Source organism: Nothoprocta perdicaria, unplaced genomic scaffold, assembly GCF_003342845.1.
Source record: "Nothoprocta perdicaria isolate Ctin4 unplaced genomic scaffold, notPer1 scaffold_65, whole genome shotgun sequence".
Classification (NCBI taxonomy): Eukaryota; Metazoa; Chordata; class Aves; order Tinamiformes; family Tinamidae; genus Nothoprocta; species Nothoprocta perdicaria.
Genome location: NW_020455921.1, coordinates 226,854 through 240,889, shown reverse-complemented (window position 1 = coordinate 240,889; position 14,036 = coordinate 226,854). Strand labels below are relative to the sequence as shown.

Here is a 14,036-nt window from a genome sequence, read left to right as displayed (position 1 = left end):
CTGTRAGGCATTTGATTTTATGCCACCAGATATTTTGATTAATAAAGTAGAATGATATGAAATCAATATGGCACACATTAAGTGGATTTAAAGCCGGCTAACTGATATTTCTCAATGTAATTTTAAATGAGAAATGATTTGCATTTCAGCATGGCTCTTCAGGGATTGGCGCTTGCCCATGAGCTATATAATACTTTTATCAATGACCTGAAAGAAAACATAAAATCGTTACTGGGGAAGCTTTCAGTTGGCACAAAGATGGGGAGAGTGGTAAATAATCGGAGGCAGTTCATGGATATAGAGCAAGCTGCAGTACTTAATAAACTGGATCCAAGGCRGCAGTGGTCACAGTGGCTACATGTGGGGCTAGTTGTGGGTGGGGACGGAGGCYGCTCGCGCAGCACGGAGAGGATTTTGGCGGTAGGGCTGGTGATCGTTTGGCCATAGGTGTTGATCTAAGGCTGTTGCTGCAGGGAGGTGTTTCTTTTGTCTTGCTCTTCCTCTCTACAGCTACATGTTCTTAACTCTTCTTTTGCGGTGGCCGCGGCAGCCGTTCGCTCCCGCAGCGAGGAACGGCTGGAGCTCCTGGCACAGGAGAGGCATTTAGTGCTGGTTGTGCTCCCGGKCTGGCTTGTGTGGAGCCTCAGGCGGGAGCGAGCGGAGCGAGGGGCTTGTCCAGGGGCCGCCGGCTCTGGGTGCACCGGGGCAGCGGTCCGGGCGCCCTGTGGCACTAAGTGCAGAGCTCAGTGCAACATCCTGCAAAGCACCCCACCACTGGGCAGCCCAGGGGGGAGGTGAGGGAAGAGGGAGAGGCCGAGCAGAGCAGTGCTGGGCAGCTTCGTTTCTGCTCCCTGGGCCAAACACCTGGGCGAGCCGGGCACTGGCAGCTGGGAGAGCTCCGGTCTTAACCTGACGGGAGGCCTCAAGCAGGTGCAACCTCAGGAAGGCAGCCAGTGCCGTGAAAGTCTGAGCGGCTTCGAAGGGCAGCGCTGGGCACAGCACCCTCCAGAAACACCCACCTCCTGTGGGCAGTGCTGGGGCAGGGCACCCTCCAGAAACACCCATCCCTTCTGGGCAGTGCTGGGGCAGGGCACCCTCCAGAAACACCCATCCCTTCTGGGCAGTGCTGGGGCAGGGCACCCTCCAGAAACACCCATCCCTTCTGGGCAGTGCTGGGGCAGGGCACCCTCCAGAAACACCCATCCCTTCTGGGCAGTGCTGGGGCAGGGCACCCTCCAGAAACACGCACCCGCTCTCCAGTCGCGGGGCTTTTGGAGAGCAGGACAAGGTGCTGTGCACACCCGGACAAAACCAGCAGCCAAAAAAGTTGCTGATGCAGTTGTGACACAAAGGGACTCTGGAAGTGTTGCCCCTCAAATATTTCTCATACCTTGACAGTAATATCGTGACATAGCTGCCTCCTGAGAGGTTACCCATGTAGTGTTTCTTTGCGTGCTGTTTTGTTAGGGGACCACTTCTGTTTCCCCCGGAGAAAATAAACGTTTCTGGAACACGCTGGGAACCAGCCCTCTTGAGCAGGTCCTGGCTGCTTTTGCTGCCTGTTGACCAGCCTATGCAGAGTGAAGGGGCAGTTGGGAGACTGGGTTTCTCKGTCATGGGAAGGAGCCAATTGAGATCATCCCGGCTCTGAGAGGATATTATGTACAGGGYATTTATAAAAGGAWACAGCCTTGCACATTGAGGGAAAAAATGGTCCCTTAACTGTAAACTGTTTCTTTTATTCCGTGTACAACCCATGGCACATTCGCTGTTTTTGAAGCAGGACTAGCTTTGGGCTTGTGTAAGGACAGGCCTCTTGGAGACAGTGTCCCCGTGCGGAGCCAGTGCCGCTAGAGACAGCCACAAGCTACTTGGTTTTCCCTTTGAGCAGGACTAGGAAGAAATATGGCAGAACGATCAGAAAGAYGCTGAGTTCTTCATCTTCAGAGAACCTCATTCAGGGTTTTTCTGAAATAGAATCTTAGTACCAGCTTTGAAAAAGATGATCYTCAACTAGCAGCATATATAGTTAGGAAAAGGAGGAGGAAAAGAGGAATAACTGTGTCTTCAGATGATGCCAGATATCAGCTAAATCACACTGTTGAATTTTCCTTAAAAAAAAAAAAGCAACAAAACTATCAGGGCAATGCATGCAAAGGCATATATTTATATTCTCCAGTGATRACTTCAGAGATATCCTTCTCTTTAGAACTGTTTGCTAGAATTTTGTAGGTGCTTTGAGTACTTGCTGTCCATCAAGAATAAATTACTGTTTATTGGGAGCAAAATGCTTTTTCTATTCAGAAAATTGAAGCCTTAACGTACTTTTGGCTTATTTGGTTGTTTAGGAGGATTGTCACAATTATACTAATGCTGTGAAATTTTAATTTGAAAGAAAAAGCTAATTCTCCTGACAAAGTCTTAAGTGGAATATTGTGGCAATACAATACTGTTTCACAGCATTAGTATAATCCATACATATTACAGCTGAAGCCCTTGTATAGCATTTTGGTAATGAATGTGCAGTGATTATATGGTCCTTTTACAGGACTGGAAAACATGACTAGCGTGAAGTAAACTTACACACTTGCATCATTCACTGAGCAGTGCTACCCACTTCATTTACCTAGAATAACTTTCCTGCCATTCTTGTGTTTTAAAAGTGCCTTTTGAAAATGAAGCAAATCCACTTCCCTTCCTCGCCAGCAATTTTACTTGGGTTTTTACTTTTAGGGTCGTGTGATAAAAGGGTCCTACAAGTTTCATGCCATTATCACGACGTTCGAAATGATCTTGACCGACTGCCCGGAGCTGCGTAACATTCCCTGGCGCTGCGTGGTCATCGACGAGGCCCACCGGCTGAAGAACAGGAACTGCAAGCTCTTGGAAGGGCTCAAGATGATGGATCTGGTCAGTGTGCGCGTCGTCTACGTTTTGTCTTCTCAGTGTTTACTTAGCTCCTCATTTGCAGCTTCATCAAAAGTTAAGAGTTTTTTCTTCTCAAGCATCAAATGCTACGGAGCATGAGAGCATGCAGCTGATGGCCTTTCATAGATCTGGGAGCTTATTCATATCCTGCATTTTTGAGTGGGCTTTCATCAGTCTTTCTGTTCATTTAAAAGTAGATTTGTGTGGTTTCTGTTAAGAGATTCCCAAGGAATAAATCTTTTTTTTTCCCCTCTCTCTCCCTGTTTTTAAGTAATTTATCCTCCTTATTCCCATCTTTACTTTTATTTAAGGGTCTACTTAATAATGTTGCTAAGTGACCAAATGCTGATGTGAGACTTAAACTGCTCTGAATGTTAGCCCTAATGTTAGTTTATTGTGCAGCTGTAATGAAGTAAAATGTAGTATTAATCACACAGAAAAATAAGAGGATGCTTTTATAAAGGAGCTTATCATTAACAAGGCAAAAAAGTCTGCATTTTGTCACATTTTTTTTTAAGTGAGAATAACCTGGTCATACTTAATTAACATCTGGAACTCAACCCCTTATTCATAATAATCAGAAGCATAAACATTAGCTTATACAAGCACAGGTGATGYATGTGGTCTATACAACCTATAGGTTTCTGTTTCCCTGTGTTTTAAATAATACTTTCTTTTTCAAAGTAGTATTGAAGCTTAATGATCAAAAGTTTGTAGAAATGTTGTATACAATTTATTATTTATTGTGGTTGCAAGCAGARGAAAGATGAGTTTAGTGCTGGCTAGAGACAGAGATGTGGGACTTCTCACTTTACTCTGTGCTCTGCTAAAATCATGTTTGACCTTGGCCAAGCCACTTAACCTCTTAGAGCTCCTTGTATCCTAAGGAAACAATATTGTTCTTCCTTCTTTTCTGGGAGATTTTATGGTGAGGCCTTATGGAAAGAGGTGTGTTTTGTTTTTGCAGTGACTAGCAGGACAGGACCTTAGCTTTTAATGGGCTGCTTGGATACGATCTTAATAATCTCTACTTTTTCCATTTGCTAATCGATGGAAAACAGGCAAAACAGGCAAAACCGAGAAATTGATTTTTTAAATACAGTTTTAGAGGTTACTTTTAGAGATTTTAAAGCAATATGTAACATTTCTTTCTGCAGTTTTGTGCTTTGTGGTGTGTAGGTAGAGAGTAGGGCCCTGCTTCAGGCTTCCCATGGTAGAACTTCCCACCTGCCCCAAAGAGATTCCCGCATGGAGGCCTCCCAGAGGCAGCGCGAAGGAGGGGCTGGTGCTGGAGGTGAGGGGCAAGTACAGCAGGCTCCTTCCCCCTTAAAGCCTGTTGCTTGTGTGAAGCTGGGACACTGCAGGCCTGGGCCACCTTTCCCCAAGCCCCAGGTGTGAAGTATTTTGCCAGGCAATCTCTGAAGGGAGGCCAGGGTATCAGCTCCAGTGTCTTAAAGAACTGTGGGTCTTGAAAGAGTTGATGTGGAGGGGAGCAAGCAAGAATACATGAAGAAAATATAAAAATGTTGTGTATTTCACTGTTGAAAATAAAGCTAGGCACATTACTAGACAAGTCTTTCTTATTTTTTCAGGAACATAAAGTGCTGCTTACTGGAACCCCTCTGCAAAATACAGTGGAAGAGCTATTCAGCTTGCTTCACTTCTTGGAACCAGGTCGGTTCCCATCAGAAACCACGTTCATGCAAGAATTTGGTGATCTGAAAACTGAAGAACAGGTAAGCTGCTTCTGCAGGTTGTCTTTTCTATTTAGATATTGTGAATTTAACCATTTTACTATATCTGAATTTTGTTACTTATTTTTACAAGTAATAAAGGTAAAAAACATAAATTCTTTTCTAAAGAGCACTTTTTAAAATATTTTTTTCTTTCTCTGTATTTTGTTTGTTTTGTTGGGATTTTTAGCCAAAGTCATTTTGTCTTACTGCTGTTTTTGTTCTTTTGTTGATTAGCTGTGCAGAAAGGAGAAAAATCCCCCCTTATTAAAATGTGTTTGAAAATTGGGGGAGGGTATTCTCATAATGCTAGATGAAAACACTTAAAAAAATATTTTTTCCCCCTTTCCACACTAATATAATGAAACTGTCACCTGACATTCTCCCATGGTTATCTGTATAGGACTGAGGGGATTGTCCTCTGCAAGTTCTTTGGAGTTAATATTGGGAGTTCTATTTCAGTCTTCTGTACAAGCAGGAACATATTTGAAATCTGGTTAGCAAGAGACAACCATAACCAGGAGCGTTTGGTTGGTTGGTGTTGGCTTTTTGTTGTTGTTTGTTTGTTGGGTTTTGACTAATAGTTTTATCAAGGCTGTCTCATGAAACAAGTGGGTAAATCAAAATAAAATAAAAAAAAACCCTTCATGCAACAAAGTATTTTAGATCTCAAGTGTAAAAGCCACTAATGAAGATAGATATAACTTAGTTTCCTCTGATACACAGTTAACAGGCAAACAACCTTGAAGGAAACCACCTAACTGCCAGTCAAATGTGGCATCTTGATGTAGACACTTCACTCTGGTCCCTTGCAGCCTGTGATGTTCTGTCTGTATGGAGGCACGCATCTCTGCAAGCAATTCTATCTTGGTTATGTCTGAAAATTCCAATTTCTGCTATTTCTAGTGCTTTAATTTGGGATCATCACTTTTTAGGAGTGACCCTTTTATGGGAAATGAAGTAAAAACATACAAACAAACCCAGCTCTGCCTCCTTCCCCCCTGGTCCCCACACCACCACTCCTTTTGGAAAACGATAGCGTGTCCTGGGGAAATAGCAGGATATGTTTCTGCAGGCTGCGTGGGCTCTTGTGTGTCAGTCTGCCTGGACTCTGACCTGCCTGGCACTGAGCCAGCTCTGATCCAGAAGCCACCGAGTCCTGTTAATGAAGTGTTGGGGCTGGAGTTAATAGATCCTAACTCTCAGCACAGCTTTCGTCCTCCCTGCTCAAAATGTCAGCAGGACGGAGCTGGGAAGTTTGGACATGCAGCTATAACTAAAGCAATGCCCTCAGCCAGCAGCTTAGAAAAGCAGTTTCCACACACAAAAAAAAGCAGAAAAGCAGTGTCCACACAAAACTGCTTTTTGTGTGGACACRCTCCTAGATGTTTGGGAATTTTGATTTATCTTTGAAATGAAGGGAGAGATTATAGTGTGTTAGTGTTAGAGTGTTAGTAACTTGGATTTTTCTCCTTTATTCCTTGCACTCTTATTCCATATTTGGGATTTTTTCGTTCCTTACYCTCTGTACTAATTTATCTCCTTTCTCTTGAAGTTGCTTTATTTTTAGGGAATGATAAGAATGCGGGACAGAGTATCTTATGCTTTTGGTTCTGCTGTACAGCAACCTAGCAGGAGGAGATGACCGATTTCAGGGCAAACAATTGTCAAATATTCACCTTTGTGTTGCTTTACCAAAACTTGGCAAAATTTAGTTACTTTTATGCAATTTTCAGGTTTCTGGGGTTTGCAGCATATATTTTCAAGCTGCTTATCCTGAAAAACCCAGAAACCTGAAAATTTCTTGGCAATGCTTGAAAATTTTTCCAAAGTAAAATGTGTTCCTTTTGAGAATAGGGCTTATAAAATATATTATTTCAGTGGATCTCAAAACTAAGGGAAAAAACTAAGAGTTCTAGGAGCAGATATAGAGCCTTACAGTTGCAGTTCAGTTGTTTATTGATGTGTTTTTCCTAGGTGCAAAAACTCCAAGCTATTTTGAAGCCCATGATGCTGAGGCGTCTCAAGGAGGATGTAGAAAAGAACCTGGCTCCCAAAGAAGAAACTATCATTGAAGTTGAGCTGACAAATATTCAGAAGAAATACTACCGTGCTATTCTGGAAAAGAATTTCACGTTTCTTTCTAAGGGTGGAGGTCAGGCAAATGTACCTAATCTTTTAAACACTATGATGGAACTAAGGAAATGCTGCAATCATCCATACCTTATTAATGGTAGGCCTTCTATGTTGTTTTTTTTCTCTGATCTCAAAAATGGTTGAGAAGATTCAGTATCTTAGAAATTCTGTTCTGTTGTCTCAAGAGAGAGTTATTTTTATTTCTTTTCATAAAATTCATATGAGAAAAGCAGTGTTAGATGATTGCGTAAATACATTGTCAGTTTTCTGAATCTCTTTTGAGAAGAATAGTGACACAACCTTTCAGGTTCTCCTAGGTTTGGTTATCTATTAGTTAAGACTATTTTGGTTTTGAAAACATAACTGCTGCTTTTTTTTCCCAAGGTTTTCTAGCATTGGCAGAGAAAAATATTAGTGTTACCAAGTTTATGTTTCTGTTATTTCTGACAAAAAGACTGGAGCTGTTGCAGTGCACTGTGTTGAGTGCTAGGTAAAAAGATGCTTAGATGGGTAGAGTAATAGTAAGCTTTTTTCTTGTGTGTGGGGGTGTTTTTTTTTATTTTTTTTTAACTGTGGAAAAATACTTACGCTGATGGACCAAATAACATCTGGTTATATTCCAAGCACAAGTAATTATTCTGAAGACGTGACAGCTACTGCAAGGCACTTGAACCCAACGGTGCTGGAGGGCTGCGTTCCAGCTCAGAGGAGCTTGCAGTGGCTCTGTGGTTCTGGGAGGGATTTTTTTTGTTTGTGGGCTCTTTGTTTTGATTTAAGCTAATCTGCTGTATTAAATGAGTTTATCAGAAAATAGTTCTGCTTATAGGCTTCTAAGATTGGTGTTTTTAACGTGTCTTGGTTTTCAGCAAATTTTAATCTATGCTTTTATTTTCCTGCTTTCACAATTTCCTGTATTCTTAAATTTCAAAATTTCATGTTTGCTACAAGGACAAAAAGCAGCTCTTTTGCTATTACTTTGTTTTGTCCGGTAGTGGTCGGAAGTAGGGGCTTTCAGTGTCACCATGTATCAGTTTGGTTTGGTTTGTTTTGGGTTGTCTTTTCCTCCTTACAAATTGGTTTCATTTGGTGTCTATGACTGGTGAGGTCCAGCTGCCTGTATAGGAAATGTTGAGTATTTTAGGATGACTGTTTCTTAACCATAGCCTTTTTGTTGGAGAAGCAAGTCCAGACAGAAGATGTGACTTGAAGTGCTTTTTAACTTAGCCCTTTTTGTCTGGGGGGAAAAAGGTAGAGGGGAGGCTCTCCTGAGAGCTCTGTAGTGGTTTGTGACTAACATCAACATGGTGGCTGGGCCGAGCTGACGGGAGGGAAAAATTAATAAATCCTGACTGCTGTTATTATGGAGGACGGGCCTTAGCAAAGCAGCACTGTGTTAATTCGAGGCCAGAGAACAGCCTGCCCTCCTGTGACTGTGTGGGCCTCGGGTTGTCCTGCTGATCCACGACCAACAGGTCCGTGCTGAAAGGCAGCGCACGGGCCCGGGAGGCCCTGCCGCCTTCCCGGGCTCCGGAGGAACCTGTTCCACAGCGGCCAGTTCTCCAGTCTGCTGCTTTGTGAGGCTCTCCCCRAATCCCTCTCGCTTCCCTCTCCATTTGCCGCTTTCATGCCCAAGCACCAACACCGTTTGTGTTTAGAATTTATTTTGATACAACGTGGTGTGTTTTGTGTGGAATAACAGCTGCCGGCAAGTTTCAAGGAAGTCTCTTAGATCATTTTCGGTTAGGAAGTCTCCGAGGTGGAGGCGGGGTGGTAGGAAGGGAATGATTTGGGCGTGGGGAGTGCGATGCTGGGCAGATGTGATGGCAGATGATGGTCCTCAGTAAAGGACCAGTAACGCTCGGAGTAGCTAGACTTTGATAGCGGGAGCAGCTGAGGGCTGTGGCTCCCCCCAGCACGAGCGTGGCCGTGGCTGAACCSCAGTCCCCTCAGATGGGGCCCACTGAGCCACGGGGCTCGGCAGAAGCCTGGCAGGGAGCTGCTGGTTTCACCTGCAGCGCTCGCGCTTCTCCCCCTGCGTTGGCTTGTGTGACTCAAAAGCAGTGCTGGAGCTGAGTGCTGTGCTGCTTAGAAATGCTCTAGCACGCGGGGTTTAAAAAAAATAAATCAAAGGAACTGAAAAAGAACAAAACTGCTTGTTTTTCTGGGTGTGAAATCTTAAAAGGAGGATGCCAAGCTTTTTACATAACCCAGAACAACCATCTGATAGTGCTTTGAGCAGTCTTTTTGTAGAAGGGACATTCAGAAAGGGATGGAAGTGTAAGAGAGGTTGAGGAACATGGATAAAACTTGAACTTGAGCTGCTGTCTCCAGGTAGCGGCGGCACAGTGACATGTTAACCCCAGTCTGGTTAACTGAAGCTCTGAACAATTTTTTTTCCTGGAAACTCTTAGCATGTATTAGGTAAAAGGAGTGTGGCAAGGAAGAACTTCTAATTAATTTTAGAAAAAAAACATACATATGACATAGCTTTAACAGACGAAACAAAGAATATATTCAGTGGGATAAGAAAGCTAAATAAAATGTAAAATGATAATTTCACTGCTACTTATTTTTCCAAAGGGATTTTTTATTGTTTAGGTTTTGTCTCTGTAGTTAACAGTGGAAAGGGGGAAGTCTGAGTCATCTTCATGTTTAAGCCTGGTTTAGGGGCACGAATTCAAATGTGATTTCTTGTATTGTCCCGTGGAAAAAGATATTTCTCTTTTATGTCTGTTTAGAAAAGGAAATAAAATCCATTTGATCTGTTAGAATACATTTTACTTTTTCAACTTTTTTCTTAATTTCTCATTCAATTGTGTGCATCAACTGATTGTATGAATTCTTTTAGAAAAGGTTTTACCCCCTTAAAAAAACTCAAATTTTTGTTGTTTATTTATGCTCTTCTTGCGTACATGTTTGCTTTAAATTTAAGCATAATGCTTTTCCTAAATGTTTATTCACATAGTGCTGCAAACATTCCTGTAGCTTCTACTGGGTATCGAAGGCAACTCATTGTTTATTAATAAAAACCTTTGCAGGGCTCATGTTTTGCTGTCCAATCTTTGCAGGTGCTGAAGAGAAAATTTTGGAAGAGTTTAAAGAAACACACAATGCCGACTCTCCAGATTTTCAGCTCCAGGCAATGATCCAGGCTGCTGGCAAGCTAGTGCTGATTGACAAGCTGCTGCCAAAACTGAAGGCTGGTGGCCACAGGGTGCTTATCTTTTCCCAGATGGTGCGCTGCTTGGACATACTGGAAGACTACCTCATTCAAAGACGGTGAGAGCAACAATATAACTCGGTTCTAAATAAACTCTGCTTTCCTCGGTGGCCACAGTGTTTAACCTGGGTCTGTACTGTAAAGGGATGGAATTAAAACGAATGCCCTACGGTATTTTCTGTGGTGACCTGACTTAAGGGAGAAGCATCCCTGTAATGTGGGACCTCTTAGTTTACTGCTAGGTTATTATTTTTTCAGTTGCTGGAGAGCAGTGAGCCCAAACCTGAACATTTATTCCGTGGAGGGAAAGCCTGTTCCTTATTGAAAGCTGCAAAGCAGGAGAGAACGTAGGGCTTCCTCCACCATCGAAGGCAGATGCTGCAGGAACAGTTACTGCATTTCTTGTAGTTCTGCTGGTACTATAGTGGCATTGCATGCTTTTCCCTTTTAATCTATGTTATTTTATATATATACATATATATATATATATATAATCAAAAATATAAAAGCATTTGCAGTAAAATTCTCMTTATAATGTCTCTTTATTTCAGGTACCCGTATGAACGAATTGATGGCCGAGTAAGAGGCAACTTGCGTCAGGCAGCTATTGACAGGTTTTCCAGACCTGACTCTGATAGGTTTGTTTTCCTGTTGTGTACAAGGGCCGGAGGTTTGGGCATTAATCTCACTGCTGCTGATACCTGCATCATTTTTGATTCAGACTGGAACCCCCAAAATGACCTCCAGGTAATATTACAAGGGATGATTCTATTGAAAATGTGTTTTTTTCTGCCTTCTTGCTTTGTAATTTACTTTCCCTGGAAAGGAAATTCTGTTGTTGCTTTCTTAAAAACATGGAGTTTATCATGCAGATAGAAAACAAGAGCAGTGCTGATGTTGTCCCTTGCTGTGTGTAACCAAACACCCGTCTTTGTTCCGCCAGGCTCAAGCACGATGCCACAGGATAGGACAGAGCAAATCGGTGAAAATTTACAGGTTGATAACACGAAACTCTTACGAAAGGGAAATGTTTGACAAAGCTAGCTTAAAGCTTGGCCTTGACAAAGCCGTGCTGCAATCCATGAGCGGAAGAGAGAATGCCACAAATGGGGTAAGAATTTAAGATGTTAAAGTGCATGACGTCTGAAAGATGATATTAATGTGCTACACATTTCTGGCTTGTATTTTTGCTGGAGAACAGTGGTTTCAGATGGAATATGGCCTGCATCCTAAAGCAGGGTTAATGCAGAGCAAGGCTACGTAAACTATCTCAGCCTATCTAATGGCTGGTGTGTTGCCAAAAGGGGGCTGGTAGAGTCTTGTTCCCTCAGCCCTCCTTCCCATGCTCATTCCATCTTTACGTTGTGTTGCTCCTGGCACTTTCTGGACTTCTCCAGCAGTCTATTTTAATCATTTTGTTTTGGCGGGGTCTTTTTTGCTTTAGTCCTTATCAGATTAGTAAACTGAATCTGCTTGCAGAAGAGATCTAGTAGTCATCAGAGGTAAATTAAAGGGCTTCAGTGGCAATGAATTATTAAATCATACAAACCACATGTATAACATCACTGTAAGAACTTAGTTGTCAACTGTTCTCCTTTCAAAGGTGACTTGAGCATGAATGTTTGTTTGATCAACAAAGCTTTATTTTTGAAGCTTACTTCTTAAAACACTAAATAAAAGGACAACCAAACAGATAATGTTGTGAGATATGAACATTGACTAATGTCAAAAAATCCTCTTACATGTTACAGGTGCAACAGCTTTCTAAAAAGGAAATAGAAGATCTACTTCGAAAGGGAGCCTATGGGGCTCTCATGGATGAAGAAGACGAAGGGTCTAAGTTCTGCGAAGAGGATATTGATCAGATTCTCTTAAGGCGAACGCATACAATTACTATTGAGTCTGAAGGAAAAGGCTCAACGTTTGCTAAGGTGTGCATTGAAATTCAGAGAAAAACTGGTAAAATGTGATCAGGATAGCATGCAGCTAGGAAATCAATGTGTCTGTGTTTTCACGTTTACTAGGCTAGTTTTGTTGCATCTGGGAACAGAACAGACATTTCCTTGGATGACCCTAATTTTTGGCAGAAGTGGGCCAAGAAGGCTGAGTTGGATATCGATGCTTTAAATGGAAGGGTAAGATCTTCATCACAGTCCCCAGCTCATATAAATGAGGATTTCCCCTTCCTAAATTCTGATGTCTTTGCTTTCTCTTTAGAATAACCTGGTTATCGATACGCCAAGAGTAAGAAAGCAGACCAGACTCTACAGTGCAGTCAAAGAGGACGAACTGATGGAGTTTTCAGACCTGGAAAGTGATTCTGAAGAAAAGCCTAGCACAAAGCCTCGGAGGCCTCAGGACAAATCACAGGGTTATGCAAGAAGTGAATGTTTCAGGGTAGAGAAGAACTTGTTGGTTTATGGGTAAGGACATGCAGATTAAGTTGTGGGTTGTGGGTAAAGAACTTAAAATATGGAAATCATATATAGAGAATTATTCTTYGTTCTCTTTGACACATTGAGATAATCTCTGACTGCATAACCTTTACCTCATTACGATGTATATATGCCAGTGAGATTAAGTTCCTTATATATGTATGTTTTAGCTTGAAGTGTCTGGGAGCTTCCCAGATGGATATGAACTCACAAGTAAAATATGCACGCCTGTGATGAGAGGAATATTTGTTTCTGGTTTTCACCAGTGTAAACAGTTCCTGAAGTTTAATCTTCCTGTTTCAAGGGCTGTGGTGAATAACACAGCCTATCTGTAAAGAAAAWTGTGATCATGAAATCAACAGCCAACGGTTTTCAAACATAGATTCTGACATTTCTGCCCCACTTAAATTGGACTAATTGAATACTTTTTTCTCATTAGCTTTTTCAATTTGACCTTCAGTTCTTTGCCAGTCAGTAGCAGTATTTAATTGCCAACATGGTAGGTCTCAGAATGGCTGCCTGCCTTTTCAGGGAGTTGTGTTTTGCCTACAGTTGCATGCAGCAGTTGTTGGTAGTGGATTTCAAGCTCAGAATAGAGCTGATTTCCCCCAAACCACGATTGTAGGAATTTGTTGAATTTCTGTTGAGAGCTTCCAGGGAACACTAGTGCTGTATGGATGCACTTCATTATTTTGACKGTAGTTCAATTTTAGCTTTGAGCAGTGAACCTACTGCTGGTTTTGTAGAATAAGTATCCTTAGCTCTTTGGTGCTGGAAGTTGGATTCCATGACATAACCTGTACATGCAAATGTATCACTGCTAACGCAGGAGGTCCCGACCTGCCTGGCACCAAGGGTTAAAAAGAAATCACAAATGAAAATTCCAGTGCCCTGGCTTTTATATTGAACACATTTTTCTTGTAGCTGGGGTCGGTGGACTGACATCCTCTCACATGGGCGCTATAAACGTCAGCTAACAGAACAAGATGTGGAAACCATCTGCCGGACTATCTTGGTATATTGTCTTAATCATTACAAAGGGGATGAAAATATCAAAAGTTTCATCTGGGATCTGATCACTCCGACTGCAGATGGGCAAACTCGAGCTCTGGTTAATCATTCCGGTATGTCTACCACAATCAAATAATGATGCTAGTAAATAAGTAAGAATTACTTTCGTCATGCTATGCATTTATTTTAAACTACAGCCATTCTGACAGGTTGTAGGATCTTGTCAGATTTTATGAGTAAGGTGGGCTTTGACTGAATCAGTACTTAAAGGGAAAGTCTCCTGCACACATTTTGTATGATGCACTGCTCTTCCCCTAAAGTCTGCTGTGCACAAATATTCTAGCATGTTTTTAGGCTGCACYTTCTGCTGGAAGTAATCCTTTGAAATGGCACTAAGTCCTAAAGCAGGTTTGCTTTCTGGCGTTTCAGATTCGTGAGCGTTTTTACAAGAAATATAATTATATTGTTTATGGCTAGCTCTCTGGATTTGTGGAATCTTCACACCTAAATGTGCATGGSAGTCTCTGTTGATTTTGTTGTTTGCAGATCCCTGTACCAAGTTGTGTTGTTKTT

At 42.1% G+C, this 14,036-nt stretch overlaps 1 protein-coding gene across 1 annotated transcript in view; it reads left to right on the top strand.

Moving 5' to 3' along the window:
* CHD7 (chromodomain helicase DNA binding protein 7) overlaps positions 1 to 14,036 on the top strand; it is an 80,403-nt gene that overhangs the window by 50,886 nt on the left and 15,481 nt on the right. Inside the window, exons 12-21 of the mRNA XM_026050075.1 lie at positions 2,734 to 2,910; positions 4,521 to 4,664; positions 6,639 to 6,894; positions 9,866 to 10,076; positions 10,569 to 10,764; positions 10,961 to 11,128; positions 11,769 to 11,948; positions 12,042 to 12,152; positions 12,235 to 12,440; positions 13,377 to 13,576. Of these exons, the coding sequence (XP_025905860.1) occupies positions 2,734 to 2,910; positions 4,521 to 4,664; positions 6,639 to 6,894; positions 9,866 to 10,076; positions 10,569 to 10,764; positions 10,961 to 11,128; positions 11,769 to 11,948; positions 12,042 to 12,152; positions 12,235 to 12,440; positions 13,377 to 13,576 (1,849 nt within the window). The remainder of the gene's footprint in view (positions 1 to 2,733; positions 2,911 to 4,520; positions 4,665 to 6,638; positions 6,895 to 9,865; positions 10,077 to 10,568; positions 10,765 to 10,960; positions 11,129 to 11,768; positions 11,949 to 12,041; positions 12,153 to 12,234; positions 12,441 to 13,376; positions 13,577 to 14,036) is intronic.